The sequence below is a fragment of the Crotalus tigris genome, unplaced genomic scaffold (genome assembly GCF_016545835.1).
Source record: "Crotalus tigris isolate CLP2741 ecotype Arizona unplaced genomic scaffold, ASM1654583v1 scf7180000017622.5263843, whole genome shotgun sequence".
NCBI lineage: Eukaryota > Metazoa > Chordata > Lepidosauria > Squamata > Viperidae > Crotalus > Crotalus tigris.
This window is the reverse complement of record NW_024096517.1, coordinates 2946703-2971130: the sequence shown is the minus strand read 5'-3', so window position 1 is coordinate 2971130 and position 24428 is coordinate 2946703. Positions and strand designations below refer to the sequence as shown.

The 24428-nt window shown below is 43.4% G+C and overlaps 2 protein-coding genes across 9 annotated transcripts in view; one reads left to right on the top strand and one right to left on the bottom strand.

Annotated features, from left to right (window-relative positions):
* Window positions 1-434: 434 nt before the first annotated feature.
* On the bottom strand, window positions 435-17794 carry SRPX2 (sushi repeat containing protein X-linked 2). 7 transcript variants are annotated; one of them, XM_039330290.1, is made up of 13 exons: window positions 16266-17794; window positions 14997-15059; window positions 14739-14892; window positions 14427-14565; window positions 9416-9502; window positions 8040-8231; window positions 6832-7008; window positions 5536-5662; window positions 5327-5448; window positions 4527-4706; window positions 2818-2951; window positions 2577-2698; window positions 435-1702 (listed from the first exon to the last, which is right to left on the bottom strand). In XM_039330290.1, exons 4-13 carry the CDS (start codon window positions 14494-14496, stop codon window positions 1522-1524), a joined length of 1392 nt encoding a protein of 463 aa, XP_039186224.1. In that variant the 5' UTR covers window positions 14497-14565; window positions 14739-14892; window positions 14997-15059; window positions 16266-17794; the 3' UTR covers window positions 435-1521. The 7 variants fall into 7 exon arrangements, with proteins under 7 accessions (XP_039186224.1, XP_039186240.1, XP_039186232.1 ...); XM_039330306.1 differs by having other exon boundaries at window positions 14739-14822; XM_039330298.1 differs by lacking the exon at window positions 14997-15059.
* A 113-nt stretch (window positions 17795-17907) lies between these two features.
* TSPAN6 (tetraspanin 6) overlaps window positions 17908-24428 on the top strand; it is a 12308-nt gene continuing 5787 nt past the window's right edge. The window contains exons 1-5 of one of the 2 annotated variants that reach the window (XM_039330359.1): window positions 17956-18088; window positions 20107-20119; window positions 21227-21415; window positions 22090-22164; window positions 23570-23668. In XM_039330359.1, coding sequence (XP_039186293.1) covers window positions 21404-21415; window positions 22090-22164; window positions 23570-23668 — 186 coding nt within the window. In that variant the 5' untranslated portion in view covers window positions 17956-18088; window positions 20107-20119; window positions 21227-21403. Of the gene's footprint in view, window positions 18089-20106; window positions 20120-21226; window positions 21416-22089; window positions 22165-23569; window positions 23669-24428 lie in introns of both variants that reach the window. The other variant, XM_039330351.1, reaches the window with a different exon arrangement.

Genomic DNA, 24428 nt, shown 5'->3' with positions numbered 1-24428 from the left:
TCTCCAAACCCAGCCAATGTGGCAGATGTTGAAGACTTAAAGAGGCAGAGTCGCCTGCAAGAGCAGAAGGGCCCCAGTTGTTCCTTTGATGCTTTAAAATAGCCATAGCTCGTAGACGTATATGCCACTTACCAGTGCTTTACAGCCCTCTCTAAGTGGTTTACAGAGTCAGCGTATGGCCCCCAACAATTCGGGTCCTCATTTTATCGGCCTCGGAAGGATGGAAGACCGAGTCAACCTTGAGCCCTGTCAGGATCAAACGCCAGATTGCGGGCGATGTTTTGCCTGCAATATTGCACGTAACCACTGCACCACCGGGCCTCCTAGTGCTCTTAAAAGCCAGCCCTCTTACAAATTCATGGATTTATCTGATTTTTAACCTCCTTCAATCTTGTAATACTCAACAATTGCAACGTTGGAATAAAAACAACCACTTTTTTTTTTAAAAAAAAGCATACAATTCAACTCTCCCAAACAATGAGAAATCATAACAAGAGGCACAGGTGAAGCTATTGAAATGTGCCTTTAAAAAGCTCTTGTTTTTGATAACTTCCTAAAAATTAGCCGGGGGGGTGGGGGAGTCAGTCTGGTCTCTGGGAAGTCCATGCTATGTTGTTGGTGCTGCTATGGAGAAGCATCTTGGAAAGGATCGGGCTATAAGCCTCTCTTTTACACTGGTTTTCTTCTGCCTGTAGCCTTGATATTCTCGTAGCAAAATAAGCTCATGTAACTAGATTTGCTTCCCTGCTTTCCACTCGCTCTGTCTCTTTGAAGGTCTCTTCCCCTGACATCATATCCAAGTTGCAAAATCTTTTTTTTTTAGTAGTAGTAAGCTTGACTACTTTAAGAAACTGGAAAGCCCTGTGATTTTAGTTTTGGTTCATCTCTGATTGAAGAGCCTAAAACTCAGGAACGTTGGCTTATAATTGACCAGGATGGTAGGTTAAAAAACAAAAACAAAATTGTAGTTCACGAGTTTGTAATTGAACTCACTTAATTTTTGGTGAACCCTATCTTTTGGGCATATGCCCAAAGAAGAGCCGAGCTAAGAAGAGAGCAGAAAGGACAATTCAGAAGATCTTGTTCTTCACCAGTTATCTCATTGCTAGAGCTGGTCTTGCGCTGAAGTGCTCTAGATGTGAAACCACAACTCTGGAAATCCTTGCTCATGCTGGCTGAGGTTGATGGGAAATGGAGACCAAACCCATCAACGTCCGCCCATCAACGTCCTGCTTTAGGAGGGGAAGAGAATTATGATCCAGGCAACAAGAGTCTTAAGTGCTCTATGGAAAAATGTAGATTTGAGAAAGCATCTCCTTTGAAATAATGCCTCCAAGATTGATAGATATTAACCAGGCATAAGAATGCTGCTTTCTTGCTTAAAGGATTAGAAAAGAAACTTCTGCTGTTACCTTGGCTGAAATCCAACTGTTGCTTTTTGGTTTTACCCCTAACCAAGGCTTAACGTGAAACGACCACCTGGTTGAAGTTGGTGGCCGAAGGCAAACAGGCAGTTCCTTCTCACTCGCACATGTCCCTGTTCTGTTCTTTCTGTAGCTGTTCCTGGGTGCTCAGCAAGTACATATCCACAAAGGAGAACAGCTCATCAGGCGTCACTGGCTGAATGTAGCGGTCACGGTCTACGCCGTATTTGTCGATCAACACTACGTTGAAGCGAGAATGAGTGAGGTGCAGGAGCTGCCTGCAGAAAAAAGGTTTTACAGAAATATTGATTAGGCCACTTGCTCTTTTGCTCAACGAACACTTAGAGAAGGTAGCAAACCATCAAGAGAAGATGTTGCTGGCGAAATTCAGTTGCTGGGGGTGGGAGGGGGAGGTCTCAGACCTGGCTATTTTGTTCCTCTTGTCCTTCCTCAAGCAGCGCCTGCAGCCTGAGCCAAATCTTGTATCTTCTAGAAATCTGTCTTGCCTGTTTTTTAGATTAAAGGCAAATTGGATCCCTTGGATGGGCTGCTCTCTCAAACAGCGTTTCTTAACCTCGGCAACTTTGAAGATGTGTGGACAGCACAGAATATGTAGACATCATAGACCTGCTGGCTGGGACAATCTGGGACTTAAAGTCCACATCTCTTGAAGTTGCCAAGGCTGAGAAATGCTCCTTCAGCTGGACTGGAACAAAAATAGACTGCACCCTTTTGGAGAACCCGATGTGGTTCTTCTTGAGTGGTCTTCTCACTTCAACCTTTCTCACTATATCTAGTGGCAGGGAGTTGATTATACCATATGTATCGGAGTTCCTGATGGTCCCTGTGCTTGGTTGTTTTCCTGCACACACTTCATTACTCAACTAGGAAACATCTGAAGAACATCTGAAGATGTTACCTAGCTGCATAATGAAACATCTGCAAGAAAACAACCAAGCTCAGAGAGCACCAAGAACTCAATTTAACCCTGAGCTACAAATATTCTCTTCTGTTGGTACCGTCTCATTTTTTTAAAAAAGCTTTTTGATAAGTTCTCCCTTTTCTGATAAGTTGAAAGATGGCGAATGTGATTTCTAATTGGTTCCTGTGGCTATCCAGGACATATTTTGTCGTGGTTTGGTTCCCACTCACCTCAGTTCTTCAACTATCTTTTTGGAGAGTTGGAGCTCCCGGATTCTCCCCACGTCATGAGGTGGCAAGCCCACCAGTTCGATCACAGTCATGTGACGCACATCCAACCCACAGGTTGCTTGCTGCAATGGAGAAACAAGCAATATAGCAGCTCAGAGCCTTGCGGCTCTGGAAGACAGCAGGGAACGGGGAAGATCATAAACTCAGAGCTGGAAGGGGTTCACTCCCTGGTCAGCCTTACTTGCAACATGGCATTCTGCATCTTGTAGTAGCGGTCCGAGGAGTCAGGAGCCGAGACAACCAGCAGCCGGCGCTTTTCATAAAACTGATCCAAAAGTCCTGTGACTGAGTTGACGTCCACGTTGATTTGCATAGCTTGGAGGAAAAAAGGACAAAGCGTAGGTTGATTATTTTGTTCTTTTCATTTTTCCTTCCACTGTTCCATATCAGTTATCTGAATGGCTCTAATCCGAATGGCGTCCAGAAATGTTTTACTAGCCATGCTGTGTTGAAGGGAAAGCTTTTGTGGGAAAGCAAATCAAAAGCCACTTCTTTTTTTAATTAAAAAGTTTTACAAAAATTACAAAAAACACCCCAACCACCCCCACCCTGAAACCCCCCCCTCCCCTCTCCCTGCCCCACTTCCCAGAGCTGAGTACAGGGTAACAAATATAATAATCATAATCTAACAAACATTAACCAACTATATAAATAACCAAATCCATAATGCGTTTTAACTCCCCTTTAACATAAAATAAACAATTTAAAAATAAACATAATAATATAAACAAATTAATATCCTAATTCTTAAACAATACAATGTAATAAAAATTTGATAAACTATTAATAATAATCATAATTATACTCTAAAATTTATTCATAAAATAAATGGAGCTTTTTAGTCCCATATTTATTCTGAATATAATCTATCCATCTTCTCCAAACCGAAATATATCTCTTTTTTTCACAAAAAAAAAAGCCACTGTTGTTTGTTAGTGGTGGTTTAGTGTTGAGTTATTTTTTTTATTTTTTTTAAAAAAAGCACGAGCTGGCAAGAGGGATGAAATTCAACCCTTTTGAGGCCATCAGTTTTGGCTTGGCTTGATTTCTATGGAGAGTCTCAGTCATCCAGGTCATGGTTGTCCCAAAGATGCTTTTTTCAGGAGGCAACTGGACTTTCTTGTTTTTCTTTGAAGACGTTTCGCTTCTCATCCAAGGAGACTCTTCAGCTCTGACCGAACCATTTGCGCTTCAGTTGGAGATGCAGACATTTGAACTGAAAAAGCTTCTTGGATGAGAAGTGAAAGATCTTCCAAGAAAAACAAGTCCAGCTGCCTCCTGAAAAAGCACCTTTGGGGCATGGCTTGGTTGCTTTTCCTGCTGCCAAGACTTCTGCAACAGACAGAAGATGAGAGCAGGTTGCCTACTATAGAAGAATGGTTTCTTACAGTTTCTTATTTATCAGAAATGGCAAAAATATCGGCTTATCTGAAAGACCATTCACAAGAGAGATACAACTCTGTATGGAAAAGATGGGTAAATTTTGTTCAGAACAAATATGGGATTAGAAAGTATTATTTAGCTTTTGAATAATTTATTGTTAAAGTTGTTATGGTTAGATTTGTTGATTTTATTGTAATGGAGTTAAAGGGGTTTTAAATTTTTTTTTAGGATTTATGTATAATTGATTGATCTTCATTTAATTTTTTAATGTTCTTTTTGTTGTTTTTAGCTCTGTACTCAGCTCTGGGAAGGGGGGGAGGGTTAATGGGAGGGGGGAGGGAGAGAGGTGGGGAGGGATTTTATTGTAAAATGTTTATAAAAATTTTAATTAAAAAAGAAGAAGATGAGAGCAGGATTAGAGCTGAATTCAGGCTCTTAAAATTGAACCACCAAGAATCCCTGTGGTTCTGCATGGCCCCCTTTGTCTCAGATCCCAGATTTACTCACGGGTGCAGCTGGGCTGAGAACCAGACCACTGGCGGCTGGACAGGCAGACCCGTGAATGGGCACCCTCCAGTTCGTAGCCTCCATCACACTGGTATTCGCAGACGGCGCCATAATTGTTCCCTGCTGAAGTGCAGCTGAGATAGCCATGTTCGGACGCCTTCAAGGTGGGACAGCGACTCACTGGAGAAGGGAAAGTCAGTGGCCTCAAATGAGAAGGACTCCTTGACGCAACAAAACCCAACCTTTCAGAAGATCCTTGGAGAAGCTGTAGAGATGCCTGCCCAGATGGTTACAGGCAACTCCCTCTAGTCATACTCTATCTCTTGAAATATGTTAACTTAGCAAGCTACCAATGTCAGGTTGGGTTCCTGACAAATATCAGGTTGGGTTCCTACTGGGCGGGCCAAAACCAAATCAACCATTTTATTAGTGTCTTCCTTCTCTTTCCCATAGGAGGTGGTGTTTAAAGCACTTTCTCTTTCATTTTCCCCTGGTAGCGACAATCCTATGAGATTCGGGCTAAGTTCTTGAGAAGCTTAAAGTCACCCTTGATCTTCCATCGGTGAGATGGACCTGTTAGCTGGATTGCCTACTCCAGTATCTTCACTGTACCCTACTAGTAGGCTATTCTATCATGCTATACCTTAACACGCTGTACGAATCCAACTACGGGACCCCACAAAACACATGACCACAAGGATGTTGGTAATGATAGCAGCCTGAAGGAAAAAGGGAAGTCAAATTTTAGACCATGCCTCTTTTAGGGTATTTTGGGCAACAAATGCCCTCTCGTTCCTCACCTCGGACCCTCACCAAAAACTTGCAGGTGGCTCGATTGTGCGCCTGGTCATAGACGGCATAGCGAATAAGATGCTCTCCTTCTGAAAACTCGGATCCTGGCTCTGGGCCCCGGCGTTTCAGTCTGGACTCCAGGGACAGAGAGGCTTTCAGCATAGGATCACCACAGAGCAGACTTCCTTGAACCCTTCCGTGTCCCCACTGAGCTCACTTTTTGATGACGCCGTCCGCTGAATCCTTTGCGCGAGGTGGATCCCAATAAACTGTGGCGGTCAGTTTGCCAGGCTCCGCTATTCGTTCTCGAGAATCTGGGCACCGGATTTGAGGAGGCTCTATGTCTATTTTGGGAAAACGGGAGAAGAATTTCATGGAAAGAGGCAGGCCACAGAATGGCTAATAATTTCCCTGCTGTTTCAATACAAAGTCACCTCGTTTAACGGCTGCCTGTTTAGCAGTAAAATGGCAAGTTGAGATCACATGACCTCTCAGTGAATGATCCGCAGTGACTTGCTTAATGACTGAATGGGAAGTGGTGTCAGCCTATCATAATCACGGGATGTTTTGCTTAGTGACTGCATCACTGGTGCCAAAACGGTTGTTGAATTAGGATTGCCTTTACGCTGAACAAAGGAATGGTGTCTTGATGGTTTCGCAGCTCTCCCCAATGGCCAACACTCAGATATTTTAAGGATTTAAAAAAAAAAAACGAAATTAGAATAAATATTGCTGGGCAGGACAATGTGAATGCTGTGCCTCTTGGATCAGTGAGCGAGCCCACCAATTGTCTCATATGGTGTTTTTGTTTTGAGGTTGATGGTTTTAAGGATGACCACGACCAACTCAAAGCTGTTTTTGTGGATTTGGAGAACAGAAGAGAATGATACGGTAGATATTCAGCATCCTCTCAAAATAGTCATAGCCCAACAGTCACCACTGTTGGCTTTTATATAGTAGAATCTGTGGAGATTCTCAATCATCCAAGTCATGATTGTCCCAAAGGTGCTTTTCCAAAAGGCAACAGGCTGAGCCAGAGGGAGGGGTCAAACGTGTCATCAGTCTTGAGTGCCTTCACGCCTACAAGAAATCTAAGCTCAGCCCACCTTGAATTCAACTGACTCTTATCCGGACCATTAGTATTTCAGATTCTTGTAGAGAGCTTAAGTTTGCAACAAATCTTTATATTCATTTGAACTGCCTGGATTCCTGATCTTCCCATGCTTTGACAACTGGACTTTCTTGGGCGTTTTCCTTGAAAATATTTTGCTTCTCATCCCAGGAGCCCCTTGGAGGAGAAGCAAAATGTATTCAAGAGAAAAAAAAAAAACAAGAAACTCCAGTTGCCTTTGGAAAAGCACCTTTGAAACATGGGTGGCTTTGGAGAAATAAAGATGCTTGGCTCCAGTTTGGAGCAACTGTTTCACATTTATGAGCTGTAGGAGGGCCAAGTTGACTTCTCTTTTTGGACTTAGGCTGAAAGGAGAACAGCCCTGGAAGGGTGAGAATTTACCTACACAAATTGGCACACTACCGCTCCAGCGCCCGTCTTCCATGCACGTACGCCTGTGGTCACCTTCCAGATGATACCCCAGCTGGCAACTGTAGTCACAGTGAGAATCAACCTTCACTCCATTGGAGCATTGGTATGACCCATGCTGAAGTGCTGGCAACATGTGACATCGCAACTCTGCAAAGAGATAGAATCTAAACATTATTTACTGAGTTATATCCCACTTTAGAAGCGATTCCGTATTCTCCTCTCCAATTGCTATAAAACAGACTGCACTGAGACCGAACAATTGGGCCAGCATCGCTCGATGAATGTCGGCTGCAAAGAAGTCAGAAACCAGGATAGAATTAAAAAGTACTACAAGTTTATTTCATGCAACTGTAAACAAGAATCTGAAGTGCTAATGGTGAAGGCGAATTGGTGCCAGAAAAAAAATCAACGGATTTTGTGTGTGGGGGGGGGGTTGGATGTAAGGGGGTGTAGAGACTCCAGACTGATGATGCATTTGATCCTGCCCTCAGGCTCAACTTGTTCATCTCCTACAATGAACTTGAACTGGGTCCTAATTTTTTGTTGCAATACCTCCCTGATTGTCTCTTCCCTGCTTTTCAGGATGATTTGCACCCAGAGCTAAAGCCTTCACTTTGTAATGAAAATGTAGTATCAATTCAAGGCTGTTTGGCACTTCACTCTATAGTTGGAAGAGAGACCATTATTAGAGAAATTTCTTCCAGGAATTAGGCAAAATTGACTGCCTGAAATTTTCATCCAGTTGCATAGTGCTTAAATCTTGTCCTTTAAGAGTCTGGTGGCATGGTTCTCTAAACGGGGGCTCTAATTCAATTTTGCAAAAAGGCCAAGAGACTAGTCCTTCTACAATGAAAATTTAGGCCAACGTATTCCTGGAAACATTGGAAAAAGGATGAGTTCGAGTATTTTTCTAAAGAATCTGTTGATCTTGTCCAGACATTATGCTAAGCTATAGTATGATTTTAAATATCCATAGTGATATCATAGTGTGTGAATCTGGGCTATTTTCCCAACCTCTCATATGGGATAAATTAAGGGTTATTATAATCCATAAGCCAAACTCTTGTCTGCTTGGTTTGCAAAACCTCAAATTTGGACACATACACACCCAACTGATCATGGGTTATCTTAGTTTTGGTGGGGACTGGCTTCAGAGGGCAATCTGAGCGAATACTCACGTCTGCAGTAGATAATCCCAGACCAGTGGCGGTTCAATAAGCATTGCACAGACCTCGGACCGATCAAGCGATACCCACGGTTGCAGGAGAGGGCACAGCGTGTCCCCAGGCTGCTGCGGTAATTTCCTCCACGGGGTGAATAGCAGGTGGCCTCCCCATTGTAAATGATTAATGGATGACACCACTGAGGAACTAGAGAGAGAAAAAGTGAAGCTAGTAAAGAAGACCTCTTTATGATCTCAGGCATCACTTGCTCCTGTAGAATTATCTGTTCCAGCTTTGACAATAAGATGGAGGTTAAAAACGAGGCCTTCTTTTCAGTAGTGGCCAAATCATGCTTTCCCATCCTGTGTAGGTCCATTGTGTCCCACGTTGTCAGCTAATACTAATAACAGCTTGTGGTTTGGTTCTTTGTCTGGCATAGTTTCATTTCATTACAACTTATGGATGGAACAAAAATTGGAAAAGGTAGAATGTACTGTACATAAAATTAAGTAGATAATGGTTTCACCATAACACTAGAAAAAGGATTGCCATCACCATAATTTCTTTGAACTCTGTTCAGTTTATTATCTATTCTGACCAGAAATTCCTGCAAGAGGAGATAGTGGATTTGACTGAGTCTATGAATCATGCCTATAGGCTAATCAAGGAGCAAACTCCTGGCCACAATATGTGGAGACGTGTTGTGATGTAGTGATAAGTGGAAGGTGCTCCCTGCCTGTTAAATAGATCTCTCTCCTTTAAAAATGTCTCTGGTCTGAAAATAAAGATCTAAAGAATTGGCTATAGCTTTGACATTTCCCCAACCATCTGCCCCTAATTGGACATTTCATCCTGAATTTGGGAACCACAGTAAATGACTTTTTGTCTGGATTATTAGCTTCTCCTCTGAAGATCAGTTCTACTTTTCTACTGGAGCTTTCCAGCCACAAATTGTAGCTACTAATGGTCCACACAGGATCCCATGACTGGCCAGGGGGTTAGTCTTGGGGAAGGAAGAAAGTCTATCACTGATGGTGGTTCTGAGCAACAGTCCTCTTTTGGTCTTCTTCCAAGAAGGAAATTCCAAGTGAGAACTTACATCATCAACAGCTATAAGAGAAAGTCACCCCAACATTGTAAACTTGGGGATAAGGCCAGCTTCACGTTTTCAGGAGCCTAAATCATGTGTCCCCTAATAGATCTACTTGATGACAATGTCACTTGGCGCAATGTTCCAAAGAACTCTCAATGGCCAAGCCTATGTGCAATTTAATTCCTTGCAATTATCTCTTGATGACACCACAAAGAAGATACACTCCAACAAGGTGGAAGGCCCAGATCCGACCCTGTTGGGGTCTCAGAACAATAAAGCTCAGAATGGCAGTGGGTACCTTGATGATCTGGAGCAGGTACACTGGCGGCTTCCGTAAGATACGCGTTATCGTCCGTTTGACTTTCTTCAGGGGCATACCTAGACTCTGGGGGAGAAAAGTAAACCATAAAACCTACGGAAAGATCTTCGTCAAAATAGTCCATGTCCAATAGCCATGTATGATTGAGTGCGACTGGGGAATCTGTGTCACTGGAATGTCTCGCTACTCAGAGGAAAGACATAATTTATGATTCTTGCTGAATAAATGAATTTAACAGATTGAAGACCAACCATGAGCCGTCAGTAACTGGGAATCAGGAGATGCTATCCTGAAGGGAGACAGCAAGGCAGGCTGTCTTTCTTCAGATATACACAATGACTATCTCCCATCAGACCAGTGGTAATAAATAATAGGATGGAGCTGAACAGGGTAACAAGCAACTAACTTGGCCAGACCAGATGTGAGGAATGCATTGAAAAAAATTGGTTTTGAATTGGAACTTTCGTTAGTTTGGGGACCTTGATTTTTTGTTTATTTTTTCCCTTTTCAAAACCAAAGGAAAGGAACATAACCCAAAGTCTTTTACTAAGGTGACCTGCATCATTTTGTGCCATCATCAAGGTGACCTTGTAAAGTTAAGTTTTTGACCACCCAAGGCAATTGAGTAAATTTCATGTTTTGTTGTTGTTAGTTGCGAAGTCACATCCGACCCATCGCGACCCCATGGACAACGTTCCTCCAGGCCTTCCTGTCCTCTACCATCTTCTGGAGTCCCTTTAAGCTCACGCCTACTGCTTCAGGGACTCCATCCAGCCACCTCATTCTCTGTCGTCCCGTTCTTCTATTGCCCTCCATCTTTCCCAGCATTAGGCCCTTCTCCAGTGGGTCCTTCTTTAGAGAGTGAAAATGAATATGTTGCATGTGTTGGTGAACTAGTTTCAAAAGGAAAACAGTTCAACACAGTTTCTGCTGTTGCCTATCTACGCAGAAAAGGAGAAATACCATTTTCCCCATCAGCAACCGTAGATTAAGTGCATTCTTATCTATGAAGCCACAGGAGTGACTTGGAAGCAGAGTTAGCCAAGGCAGAACTCCAGTCTATTCATGGAGCTCACATTGTGGGCTCATGGCTTTCCAGGTGGACTTCTTCCAATGCCTGGAACTGCTTGCTGTGCCAAGGTGTGGTTTGCTTAACCGTGGCTGATTGATCCAGTAGGCTGGATTCATACATTACGCGAAGCCACAAAAGCCACGAAAGGGTTAGCATGTTCTGCAAAACCAGCTACAGGAGGAGAGCTCTTTATTTATGGATAAGGGAGTCCCACTAGGATCCTTTGCTCCTCCAGATGACTCCACAGTGTTGTGGTCGTCAGCAAAATTAGCCCAAGGCATTTCTCTTGTATGACTATGAACTTCATCAATGGAAGACCTGAAAATACTGTAGCAATAGAAAGTAACCCCCCCCCCCCAAAAAAACCCCTCGTTATTTTAAAACTCAGTACCAAAGCAATTTCTGGTATTGTCTGTATAGATGAAGTACCTTCAAATTTCTCTTAGCCTGGGAAAACTGTGGTCCTATTTAATGGGATTTCAGTTTTGGGAGGAAGCGAGAAGCTATAGCTGAGCCCCCCTTTTTTTCCAGAGTGTTCATCCCATCACTAAAAGAAGGAACACTCCAAAGAATGTCCCAGGATTGATCTGAAGCCTGTTTCCTTAGTGTTTCCTTTGCTACTTTTGTGAAGTTCAGCAGAACATGAGGGAGAAAACTATAATTTCAGTGGCAAGCTGCAGAAAACTGATTTGGATCCTGAGTGAATGAGGAAGCACCGGTGGATGGCATTTAACCCAAGGAGGTGACACTTCCTTTGGGTTATTTCCCATTCTGCATGATACAATTCATCCTTTCCATGGCTGGTTCTATTTTCTGAGTCACCGTGATTCCCTCTTGCAAGTAGTCCTCTCTGCCTTTTCATCTAATTTTAGTTACACGTGATTGAAACGAGGCCTGTTTTATTTTTGTCCTGAAACTGTGTGTCTGTTAAGCCAAATGCCAGATGTTTGGCTTGCTTTGAGAGTAGTCTCATTGTGCTCCTAAGTGGAGGGACGCGGAGGCTCAGTGTGGGCTGGTTGCCACAAACCCTAGGGTGAACGTCACAGTGCAATTCTGCAAGGGCTACAAAGCATGCTACTCAAACCCCTAAAAAAAGGTTTGGAAACTCTTGAAAACAGGCCATCTTGCTCCATCTGAATAAAAGTATTATTTTATTGTCTGGGGAATCTGACTGGAACGGGCAGTTTTGTTTTTCATCTAGATTGTTCTGGTTACGATGTTCTTCATGGTTCTGAGAGAGAAGCAGATGAACCAGAGAGAGTTCTACTCTAGATACAAAGGGGATCAAAGACCTCAGAAAGGGCATGGCTTATTCATTTCCCACTCAAAATTCCTCTGGCATTCAATTTCCAGGCCACTAGCCTCAAGCGAATGTCTGATGTCTGCTTTACCACCTTCTGCAAGGAAAGGGTTGAGTCAGCCTTCTTGAGAAATGCAGTCATTGTGTTTGTAGAATTCATAAATACAGTTGTCACACAGCCTCCTCTGTGGAATGCAGAAATTGCTCTCTCCTATTCGGCTCCAGCTTAGTGTTGGAAATCTATGCACAGTGCTGAATCGGTCCAAGCTAAAAGCAGGATCTCTTTCTTAAGGTCGCAATGAGCAGACCCAGCTTGCTACGCCAATAGACCATCCACTGTTTATAATGCAAGTTCGGCTAAGAAGAGGACACAAAAGTCAACATCCCCAAATGGCAGGAAAAGGAGAGGGATGCCCCCAACACACAGTGCTGGCGAACTCTGCTCTCACCACCTAGGTTTTGTGCAGTACTGCAGGCCACTTTAGCTGACTGTGTTCAGCAGGTCAGCGGTTCAAATCTCACCGGCTCAAGGTTGACTCAGCCTTCCATCCTTCCAGGGTAGGTAAAATGAGGACCCAGATTGTTGGGGGGCAATGTAAATATATATATATATATACATTGCTTACTGGTGTACAACGCTTAGAGAGTGCTTGCACTTAAAGCGGTATATAAGTCTCATAAATAAATAAAATAAATAAATAAATGCAGTGCTACTGATGCAGTGATACCAGGGCTTATGCTCTCATGGGTGAACTGGGTCACCAAGGAAGGCAGAACATTTTTTTTAAAAAAAAGTCCACTCCTTAAAGCAGTGGCACCCAACTTTGTTGGCACCAGAGACCAGTTTCATGGAAAACACTTTTTCCACAGATGGGAAGCGAGGGAGGAGGAACATGCCACCTAGATCCCTCACCTGCTCACTTTCCAGTAGGGTTTGCGCTCCTATGGGAATCTAATGCCTGATGATCTGAGGTGGAGCTGGGGCAGTGATGCTAGCACTGGGGAAAAGCTGTAAATACAGAGGAACAACAGCTGTGTAGCCCATGGGTTCGGGACTCCCAGTTTAGAGTCAATCAAATGGACAAATATTGTGCCAGATCTGAGTCTAGCGGGAGGGGTAGGCAACCTTGGCTCTTTTATGACTCGTGGACTTCAGCTCCCAGAATTCCTGAGCCAGCCTGACAGTGAGAACAATTAATCAGTGGAACGACTTGCCTCCAGAAGTTGTGGGTGCACCATCACTAGAGGCCTTTAAGAAGAGACTGGACAGTCACTTGTCTGGAATGGTACAGAGTCTCCTGCTTCTGCAGGGGGTTGGACTAGAACACCTCCAAGATCCCTTCCAACTCTGTTATTCTGTTACCTGTTATTTAATCAGTTCTCTGTTAATCAAAAGAACACAGCTTGGATACAGAGGAGGATGGCAGCAATGTTTCCAAAATCTTGAAATCCACCAAAGAGGGAAGAAGGGTGCCCCTGAGAATATTTGCTTGTTAGCTGTAGCGACCAAGCAGTGGATGGATTTTTTAATAAGGCATACAGGCAAAATCTGCTAAGAAAGGGAAAATGAACGACTCCCTCCGCCCCACTTGTGGTGTCTAACTGCTGTAGACTGATCATTTGCCAAAAATTCTCCCATTGGCCTGAAGTGAGGCATGGAAACTTTTACAAAAATATAGCATCTGATCCTGCAACCACAGGAAAGCTGTGGCATGCGTGGGAAGAACTATATTTACTCATCCCAAGAGATGGCCCCAGACCCATATGCTTACTGTTTCTGTCTCTCTCATCCTGTCAAAGTAGAATTCCAGGTTTAGTTTGGGGGCTAAAGAATGTGTGATGCCTTCCATTGCTTAACTTCTTGAATTTCTTTGACTAGCTCCTTTGGAGCCAAAATCCATCCAAGTTATTCTCCAGGTAGACGTGGCTTTGCCAAGACCAGACAGAGCTGGGTCATATATAAATATACCCTTGTCCCATTGTAAAATCAGACAGTTGATTCATTTGGGTTAATCTTGATCTATTATCAGCAAGGAGAAACTACCATATGGTCATCTTATTTATATATGCCTGGGTTTGCACATCCTGCTAAACTAGGATTTGTTATAACCATACTTTGTTAAAATTACGTTGCAATAAGTGTTCCCTATGCCTCCAAACAACCAAAATTGCACTGCTGTTCCCTTATCAGTAGCGTTATTTCAAGAGGCTTGGTGGTTGCAGAAATGAGACTGAGGGTCACACGTGGTCCAGTTTGTCCACCCTTGGTCTCTGCATCTGCAGCCTTAACAGAATTGAAAGGGACCTTGGAGGTCTTCTAGTCCAACCCCCTGCTAAGCAGGAGACCCAATACCATTCCAGACAAATGGCTGTCCAATCTTTTTTAAAAAATTCCCAGTGATGGACCACCCACAACTGCTAAAGGCAAGCCGTTCCAATGGTTAATTGTTCTCGCCGTTAGGAAATTTCTCCTTAGCCTTAAAGATGGCATCTCTGTATATAACAGAAACAGCGCCAGGATTGATCTGAATATGTTATTGCAGACTCCCCAAAGACACTGGACTGATGTCGTCCTCCATCTCCATTTCCCTCCACAGTTGTGGTTAGTCAATACTCGCCTGCATGCCATGTAGAGGACACCAATTTGGGCCAGAGAAGCAGGAAGACAAGCGATGCTTCTTGAAACATCTCTGCGTTCAGAGGAAGGTCGCAGCCAGCAGAGAAATATCAGCATGCCTTTGTAGTTGGTAATTCAGTCTAAAACCAAGGAAAAAAAAAGGCTTGAGGTTACTACAAGAGAGAGGCAAGTAGAACAACCCATGTAAAAGATGTAAATTCGCTCTGCATATTTACTCATGTGACAGAGGTTACGTTTCTTGCAGGAGAACGTGCAAAACCAAGGATCTTTTCTGAACTTTTAAATAGTTTACCTTTTCAAGTTCTGAATTTCAGATCTCAGCTCGGTGGGTATTGAAAATAAATTCCAACAGGTTCTGTTGAAGAGACTCCATATACTGTAAATGGAAGATGACAGCTAGCATCAAGCTGATCCCCTCATGAGAAAGTAGGAAATCCACTGAGGACCTAAGAGTTATCCACCCAAACGGTAGATCATTACTGCGAGTTAAAGCACATGCTTACTCCATGCTTAAGAAGGCAGCACACAAGCAATTGCATTAAATAAATACCTGCACGTAAAGAGGAAAGTGTGTATGCTGAGGCAGTTTGAAAAGACTTCTCCTACAAAGAAGCTGCAGGAAAAATTAAAGGGCAGAAACTCAAATGGAAAAAAAAATGCCACACACAATAGCTCATGATTCACTTTATTATCCAAAGAGGAAATGCGCCATGAGAATATTAAATCCACTTTCTAAATTAGCTAGAACCAACTCTTTGCCTAAATTCTGGGACTGTTGGTGAGGACCAAGGCAGAGAACGCAAATCTAAACATGTTTGTTTTCCTGCAAAGCCTTTGATCTGCTCCAGAAGACACGATTGATTTTAACTTCCAATTGTTTTTTTTTCTTTTTTAAAAAAGTTGCTCCTTCTTATTGCCTTACTGTGAGTAACAAGAGTATTTTACTGTCCACCGCAAAGCTCATACTAAGCTGCATTGCGAAACTGACTTGGAAAGAGCACCATTTGTTCCATTACATAAATAAACCAGCCTGTCTGGACACAAAGCCCTTTAGCTGGATTATACCAAGTGGGCTGATTGTACTTGGACATTTAGAGAATCCAAGTTGGAGAAAGCAGAAACAAAGACTCCAGCATTGTCTAATCCAAGGTGATAAACCCATTCAGCATCACTACACATCCGCATGTCTAAATGGGCAACACCCACCAAACTCACACTAAAAATGACACTATCACATAATTCTGAACAATTCTCTAACCAGCCTCACTAGGTCAGTGAGTCTTACAGAACACAGAATAACAGAGCTAGAAGCAGTGGTGGGATTCAGCCAGTTGGCACCAGTTCGGCAGAACCGGTAGCTAATTTTTTGTTGCCCAGGTCCAGAATGGACTTCCGGAAGCGGCATCCACACAGAGAACCGCTTGTTCACATATTTGAATCCCACCACTGTTGGAAGGGACATTGGAGGTCTTCTAGTCTAACCCTCTGCTCCAGAAGGAGACCCTATCCCATTCTGGACAAATGGCAGTCCCACCTCTTCTTAAAAACCTCCAGTGATGGAGCACCCACCACTTCTGAAGGCAAGTCGTCCCACTGATTAATTGTTCGTCACTGATAGGAAATTTCTCCTTAATTTTAGGTTGGGTGTCTCTTTGTTAAGCTTCCATCCACAATACTCCAATAGGTTAAATACTGCTTTCTGATTTTAACCCTACCGCCTCTTCCGAAAAACGTCTGAATGATGGACAAAACAAAACAATACAAAACTTTAATTGCAGGACTTAGTACAGGAAGAAAAGTTGTTTTTTTTCCCCCTTACCCGTCCCCTGTAGCGATCTTCCTCGTTCCTTTCTCTCACGCCATCGAGGAAATCCGTCTGAACTCGCTGCAAACTCGCCTGCAAAGCAAGCAGCAGCCTGTTCTTTGACAGGTCAGAGGCTGGGCTAATGCTGCCCAGATGTGGGGGCAGCCGAGGCTGCCCAGAGTCTGCTTTAAGGAGGGAAAAAAAAAAAAGAAAGAGCGAAGTGGCGGCGCGGTGACTGAACAACACACTTCCTAAAGAGGCTCAAACAGCTGCAGGGTTGCAGAAGCAGGCAAGGGCCGGTCGGGAGTCTTTCCAGATGTGCAGCCTGGAAGATGTCTTGACGTGCCAAGGGATGGTTGCAAGATCAAAGCGGCCAGCCAGCCAGCCGGGCGTGCGGGCGTGCTTCTTCTTTGAACTTTTTAAAGTACAACAGCGTGGGAAGCTTGACAGCTCAGCTTTCACGTTTGGGAGAAACTCTAGCGTAGAATGGGTTTGCTTTCCGATGTTATGGCTGCTCCAACACTGGAGGTTTTTTAAGAAGACACTGGACACTTATTTGCCCGAAATGGTAGATTATTGAGTCTCCCGTTTGGGCAGGGGGGTTGGACTAGAAGACCTCTTAAGGTCCCTTCCCATTCGGTTATTCTGCCTCCAACCTTAAGAGGCAGAGGGAACGGAGGAAGCCCGGGAGGAAATCTTTATTTATTTGCTCTCTCGCTTGTTTATTGAAATGGATTGGCTGCCCAGCTCATCCTGGACGGCGTACAAAACGACAAGCAAAGGGGGGGGGGAAAGGGGGAGGGGAGAGAAACTAGCTAAAAAGCAATAAACATACAAGTAGCCTGGACTACTGTAAGATGATCTAATCAAGAACAAAATAAACAAGACGGGTCATGAGACGAATAATTGCAAACAAAATTAAATAAAATTAAAATGCCTGGGAATCAGGTCGGGACAGGCTCTCTTTTGAAAGTTTAAAGGAGGAGCTGGATTTTGCCAAGCAGGCAGACATTCAACAGGGCTAGCCGAGGGGGAAACTCGGCAGAGGAAGAGGCAGGATTGGCAGACCCGAGAGGAATGTTTGCAGCTGTTGATGCAAAATCGAGCCCCGTGGAAAAGCAAAGCAAAGCAAAGCAAAGCAAAGCAAAGCAAAGCAAAGCAAAGCAAAGCAAAGCAAAGCAAAGCAAAGCAAAGCAAAGCAAAACAAAACAAAATAAAATAAAACAAATCTCGTCTCCCTCGGGGTCCCTCAGCCCATTTTGATCTTTAAAAGCCCCGAAACTCTCCAATCCGCCGCTGCTGCTGGACTGGCGCCATCTCACGGTGCAAGCAAAGCACCCTCGCCTCTATTTCCCAAACCAGCCTGCAGCTGCTTGAAACGCGTTGAAAAAAGCAGGCGAGGCGTCGGAAAAAGCCGAGGGAGTTCTCCTGCCTCCTTTCGGGAGGTCTCGGAAAGGCCCGGATCGGGCTCGCGAAAGGAGCGGAGCCGTTCGGAACCTTCCGGAAAGACACTCGCCACGCTTGAGGTTGGAGCGACGTTGGCTTACCCGACGGGGGGGGGTCCCTCTTTCGGCAATTTCCGGAGAGCCTCGGCAGGTCCGCCCGGCTTTGCCATTGGCCGGGAGAAGACGCCTCTCCGTTTCGCCCTTTTCCGGAAAGGCTCGGCTTGTTCCGCCCAGGCTGGCGGCTGGAACATTGTCGGAGTCTGGCTTCGTCGGGACGAGCGGCGGAGCGCCTGGTCTGGGTCGGGGATGGCATCCCCCTCGCGGAGGCTGCAGACCAAGCCGGTCATCACCTGCCTGAAGAGCGTCCTCCTCATCTACACCTTCGTCTTCTGGGTGAGGAAGGGTCTAGGGAACAATGGGGGGCGGAGGAGGGGTCCCTTCCCACCCCCCAAAGTTGCCTCTTGCAAAAAGAGGGGCGCCGTTTGCAAAGAGAAGGAGGACTACATGCCCCATCAGGTAGCACAGCCCATGATGGGGCCTCCGGTCCCACCTGCCTGCAGGAGACCCGGCCAAGAGCTTAACACCGTGTGCAAAAAACGATATGCGGTTCTACCCCAGCAGTTTTTCCAACCTGGAAACTTTGAGATGCATAGACTTCAATTCCCAGAATTCCTCAGCCAGCATTATTGGCTTATTTGTTTGGGCGTTGCATGCGATGGGAATGCATGAATGCAACGCTGCATCTAGTATGGTTGGACGAAGGCTATTCTTCCCATTGCCCTCCTGTTCTTTGCATTTCTCTGCCACGCTTACCGCTTGTCGCATTTAACCAAAGTTTATTTAACCGTAATCCTTGAGGTTGTGTGAACGGAACCCAGCCATTGTGGCTCTGGAGTTGTGGCTTAAACAAGAGGTGTGAGCACTCAGCCTTTGCAGCTTCAGCCCTTCCTTATCCTGCCAACTTTGCCGTTTGAGAATTCTTTCCATGCAGAAAAAAAAATAGAGGAAAGGTGACTGGTTTCAGGTGAAGGTGATGCATTTTAGTTCTCCATCTACTGATGAGATAATCTGGTTGTAATCAGGGTGCCAAGTTCAGTCTCTTACTTTCCCTCTGCCCTTGTGCCTGATCAAGAGTTGTTAAGTTGCAGGGAGTTTTGTAAACTGAACACAAGGAGAAGCTCTTGCAAATCTTTTTCCCACACAGCAGGAAGAACCATCTCCTTCCTCTTGTAGCTTGGTCTCTAAAGACACTCAAGGGAGAGAAGCGAAATATCAATTTCCCACTGTCTCAAAGGAATGTGCATCCTGTTTCTTTTCCTACCTCTTCTGGGATCAGCAACAAAGGCATTTCTTGCAGATGCAATACAGCCTGATGAAATGGACACCCCAAAAGAACAGAGCACCCCCTTGTCTCTCAACACCCCCTCCCCATCTAAAGAGGACACATTGAAATCAAATCAGTTTATTACAGCCATAAGGCCAGAAACAGTAAAATATCCAACTGTTGGCTACTTACGTACATGCATATGTAAAAATGCACTGAGCATGATCTAATGATGATTAAGAACAAAGATAATAAAGTTAATTTTAAGAAGTAGTATTAAAAAAGAAGAATGTGTCCAAACAAATGATGGTACAATGTCGTTGACTTATAGCCATTTGCCACTTCGTCTATATATTATTACATCTATATTTTGCTGTTAACCAGCAAAATAAAATACCTTATCAGTCCTACTAAAGTTTGGATATATCCCACAGACATGTATTAAAGGTGGCATCTGGACTTTTTGCAATCTCCTATAAGTTAGGCTATAAGTTATTAAATGATTAAACAGATTTTACTGCACAGGGGGTATAGAAATGTGTTCCTTCTTACAGATAAGAGAAGAATAAAATGAATCTAAACGGCTTGTAAATTTCGATACAATTTGAAACAATGTCTTTAGACCCAACTACCTCTATAAAAACCACCATATACAAAATCTAAAGATAATACTTTCAAACATGTTTATCTTATTTATGTTTCCGACCGAATCCTCAGTGAAATATATTTTCTCTCCAACCATCAAAACTCCTCCATATTGTAATCAAATAACATTATTGCTTGGATAAGGTAGAGAACCCCCTCCTTCAAGGAAAGGGCTTAGAGAATATGGTAAGGAATATAGTAAGAATGTTGTAAGGAATATAGTAACAATAGAGTAAGGAATAGAGTAAGAATATAGTAAGGAATATTGATCTTCTCTGATAGGTGCCAGGATTAAGATCTTGAGTCTTTCTACTTTTTTCTTTTTTAAAAAAGTTGCCAGCTTGCTTTTCAGGATTTTTTTGGGGGTGGTGGTGGTGGTGAATAGCAATGTATGGAATGCAGTCAGTAACCATATCTTTTCCTTTCAACTCTGCTGCTTCAGGCTTTGGATTCAGGTGAGTGTGGTTTTTCCAAGGGAGTAGCAAAATTAGTCTTTTGAATGCAGCTATTGTTGTTTTTCTTTGTCTCTTTCTACAGAAGAGAAATGGAAGGGGATCTGTGAATGTGGGAAGGGGGGTGGGTGGGGAAGTGGGATCTAGGGCACGGGGGAATCCCCAAGGGCTCACTTTTGAAGAACATGGTTGTAGAATGAGAAAAATACCTGCTTATGAGATAAGAGGCTCAGTGTGCAGTGGGAGGTAAAAGAGAAAACAAAACTTTCATAGAGGCTGGGTAAATCCTTACTTTCCTTGAATGATCTACTGTGCAGTTCAATTGCACGCTTCCTATAGGATGGTGAGCATTGTTTGTCAAAAACTTTAAAAAAGAGTTTACAAAGTACAACCTCATCCTGAACCCTTAAAGCAAGATGATGGGCTGCATAATTTTAGGAGGAAAGACCATCGTGGATCATCAGCTTGGTCTAGTGCAGTGTTTCTCAACCTTGACAATTTTAAGGCATGTGGACTCCAACTCCCAGAATTTCACAGAATTCCACAGCCAGATGCTCACCGCGATGTAAAAAAGATGCTGAGACTCTAGAAAGAATACAGAGAAGAGCAACAAAGATGATTAGGGGACTGGAGGCTAAAGCATATAAGGAATGGTTGCTGGAATTGGGTATGTCTAGTTTAATGAAGAGAAGGACGAGGGGGGACATGACAGCAGTGTTCCAATATCTCAGGGGCTGCCACAAAGAAGAGGGAGTCAAGCTATTTTCCAAAGCACCTGAAGGCAGGACAAGAAGCAACGGATGGAAACTGATCAAGGAGAGAAGCAACCTGGAACTAAGGAGAAACTTCCTGACAGTTAGAACAATTACTCAGCCGAACAACCTGCCTCCAGAAGCGGTGAATGCCGCAACACTGGAAGTTTTCAAGAAGAGACTGGACAGCCATTTGTCTGAAATGGTATAGGGTTTCCTGCCTAAGCAGGGGGTTGGACTAGATGACCTTCAAGATCCCTTCCAACTTTATTATTATTATTATTAATATGAATGGGAAACATCTTCTGAGATGTTCCCTTTTGACTTAACGCATTTTTTTCTTCTTCTATTCTTCCAGTTCTCTGGCATCATCCTTCTGGGCGTCGGGATTTGGGGCAAGGTGAGCCTGGAGGTCTACTTCTTCCTGCTGAATGAGAAGGCCAGCAACGTTCCTTATGTCCTGATTGGGACAGGGCTCGTCGTCGCCCTGCTAGGCACCTTTGGCTGTTTTGCAACCTGTCGCGGAAGCACATGGATGCTGAAACTGGTAATTGTCCCAAATGGCCTTTGGTTGAACTGCAAGAGACTGGCTGGGGTTTGCAATTTCAGTCCATGGGAAACACGTGCATGTTATCCTGTTGGTTTCTTTGATTGACAATAGAAAATTTATATTCTGTTTTTATTTAAATACAGGACAGAATTTTAACCCAACTAGACCCTACTTTATGATTTGGGACTTTTTCCCCCTCTGCAAAGCGTCTTGTTATAGCTGGGGTACAGGCGCTCCTTGATGTACGACAATTCTTTAACCACTGAAGTTACGACAGTAACTGAAAAACGTGACTTGTGGCTAGTGCTCTCACAAATGACCATCGCAGTGTCCCTACGATCACTTGATCGGAATTTGGGCGCTTGGCACCTGGCGTGTATTTATGATGGTTGCACTATCCTGGGGTTGTGTGACACCCTCCCCTTTTGCAATCTTCCCAGCCAGCTTTTGTCAATCAAAGTCAACGGGGGAAACCAGGTTCGCTTAACGGATGCGTGACTTGCTTAACAACTGCAGCAATAAAAGTTGTAAAATCAGGATTGATTTTGCTTAGTGATGGAAGTTCTGGTTCCAATTGTCATAAGTGAAGGACTTACTTGTATAATATTTTTGACTCTTGTACCACAGCAATGAGGGTCATTTTGATCTTCATTCCTGTTTTCTGTTCACAGTATGCTATGTTCTTAACCCTCATCTTCCTTGTGGTGCTGGTGGCTGCCGTTCTGGGTTTTGTCTTCAGACATGAGGTGCGTGCTATGTCTTCGATAATTTGCTGTTTTAATGGGGTAAAAATGGAACTTCCTGCTGTTTTTCCTCAGGAAGTTTTCAGTAGGATCCTTTTTTTTTTTTGCTTTCATTGAAAGCTGGAGCTGGCCAAACAGCAAAGATTCCTGAAAAATCCTTCCAGCAAATATTATTGAATATTATTATTCAACAACAACAACAACAACAATAATAATAAAAAGTTGGAAGGGACCTTGGAGGTCATCTAGTCCAACCCCCTGCTCAGGAAGGAAACCCTATACCATTTCGGACAAATGGCTGTCCAGTCTCTTCTTAAAAACTTCCAGTGTTGGAGCATTCAACGCTTCTGGAGGCAGGTTATTCCACTGGTTAATTGTTCTAACTGTCAGGAAGTTTCTCCTTAGTTCTAGGTTGCTTCTCTCCTTGGTTAGTTTCCATCTGTTGCTTCTTGTCCTGCCTTCAGGCGCTTTGGAGAATAGATTGACTCCCTCTTCTTTGGGGCAGTCCCTGACATATTGGAAGACTGCTATCATGTCCCCCCTTGTCCTTCTCTTCATTAAATTAGACATACCCAATTCCAACAGCCTTTCCTTATATGTTTTAACCTCCAGTCCCCTAATCATCTCTGTTGCTCTTCTTTGCACTCTTTCTAGAGTCTCAACATCTTTTTTACATCATGGTGACCAAAACTGGATGCAATAGTCCAAGTGTTGATCTCCATTTTTTAAACACAGTTTCCTAAGAAACTCCATTCATTTATCTAGAGTCCAGCTGGATTGAGGTGGTGTGTAATTTCATAGTAAAGACCTTTGGGGACAGTAGGAGTGTGTGTAAAATTGCCCTTAAGTTGCTCAAAGCTTCTCTTATGTTCTATAAAACTTTGGAATTTCTTTCCAAACGAGCCTGTCTGACTTGTGACTGAAATTTTGCATAGCCCATTTAGGGCAGGATTGTATGTAGAAGCTGTTTGAATCCAAAGCAAAACGTGGATTGTAATGTAAATCTTTCCAATTCTAAATCCTTTATATTTTTAGCATCCATGGTGGGGTGGCTTAATGTGCCAAAATGCATTTGAAGACATCTGCTCTGCCATTTTTTGCTGTATAAAAATATGCGTGGATTCTCAGTTTTTTTTTAAAAAAAGAACACAGTTTAACACAAAAGCTTTGAAACTGACAGAAAATTACACCTCTAATTTGAACAATATCTTGAACGTGGCGTTTTTCTGTTTCCACAAAGTCTTTTCTAAGAATCCACCATCCTGATACGTTATCAGGCCTTGCCATTTTCCTGCTTTTATTCCTCTGCATCTCCCGTTACTTTTAACTCATTCAAATGGCTGAAGGTGTCTTTTGATCTGGGGACAACCTCCCCTGTACATAATGGAACTTTCTCCTCTCCTTACAGATAAAGGACAGTTTTAAGAAAAACTATGAAAATGCTGTGAAGCGTTACAATGGGACCAAAGACGATCCTAGCAAAGCGATTGATGACATCCAGAAAACAGTGAGTGGAAACCTTGTATTTTTCCTCTGGGTTTGTTATAACTTATATACTTATGGTTTGTTATAATGTATAAACCTATAGCTTGTTTGTCCCTGAAACACCCTTGAGGTGGAGTCCAGTGAACTCCCTAAATAAATCTTGAAAAGTAGGAGAAGCAAGGTTATGAACTCTGATAAAATTGGACCTTTACCTATGACAGGGGTAGGCAACCTGGGCTCTTTTATGATTCATAGACTTCAACTCCCAGAATTCCTGAGTTCAGCTATGCTCTTTTATGGGCTCTTTTATGATTCATGGACTTCAACTCCCAGAATTCCTGAGTTCAGCTATGCTCTTTTATGGGCTCTTTTATGATTCATGGACTTCAACTCCCAGAATTCCTGAGTTCAGCTATGCTCTTTTATGGGCTCTTTTATGATTCATGGACTTCAACTCCCAGAATTCCTGAGTCAGCTATGCTCTTTTATGGGCTCTTTTATGATTCATGGACTTCAACTCCCAGAATTCCTGAGTTCAGCTATGCTCTTTTATGGGCTCTTTTATGATTCATGGACTTCAACTCCCAGAATTCCTGAGTCAGCTATGCTCTTTTATGGGCTCTTTTATGATTCATGGACTTCAACTCCCAGAATTCCTGAGTCAGCTATGCTCTTATGGGCTCTTTTATGATTCATGGACTTCAACTCCCAGAATTCCTGAGTCAGCTATGCTCTTTTATGGGCTCTTTTATGATTCATGGACTTCAACTCCCAGAATTCCT

Excerpts from the sequence above, each read along its gene's own strand:
- SRPX2 (XM_039330290.1), bottom strand. The coding sequence starts at position 14,496 with ATGTTTCAAGAAGCATCGCTTGTCTTCCTGCTTCTCTGGCCCAAATTG. Across the intron at positions 9,503-14,426 it reads GTCCTCTACATGGCATGCAG|AGTCTAGGTATGCCCCTGAA; the intron begins GCGAGTATTGAC and ends TTTCTCCCCCAG. Across the intron at positions 1,703-2,576 it reads AAGATAGTTGAAGAACTGAG|GCAGCTCCTGCACCTCACTC; the intron begins GTGAGTGGGAAC and ends TTTTTTCTGCAG.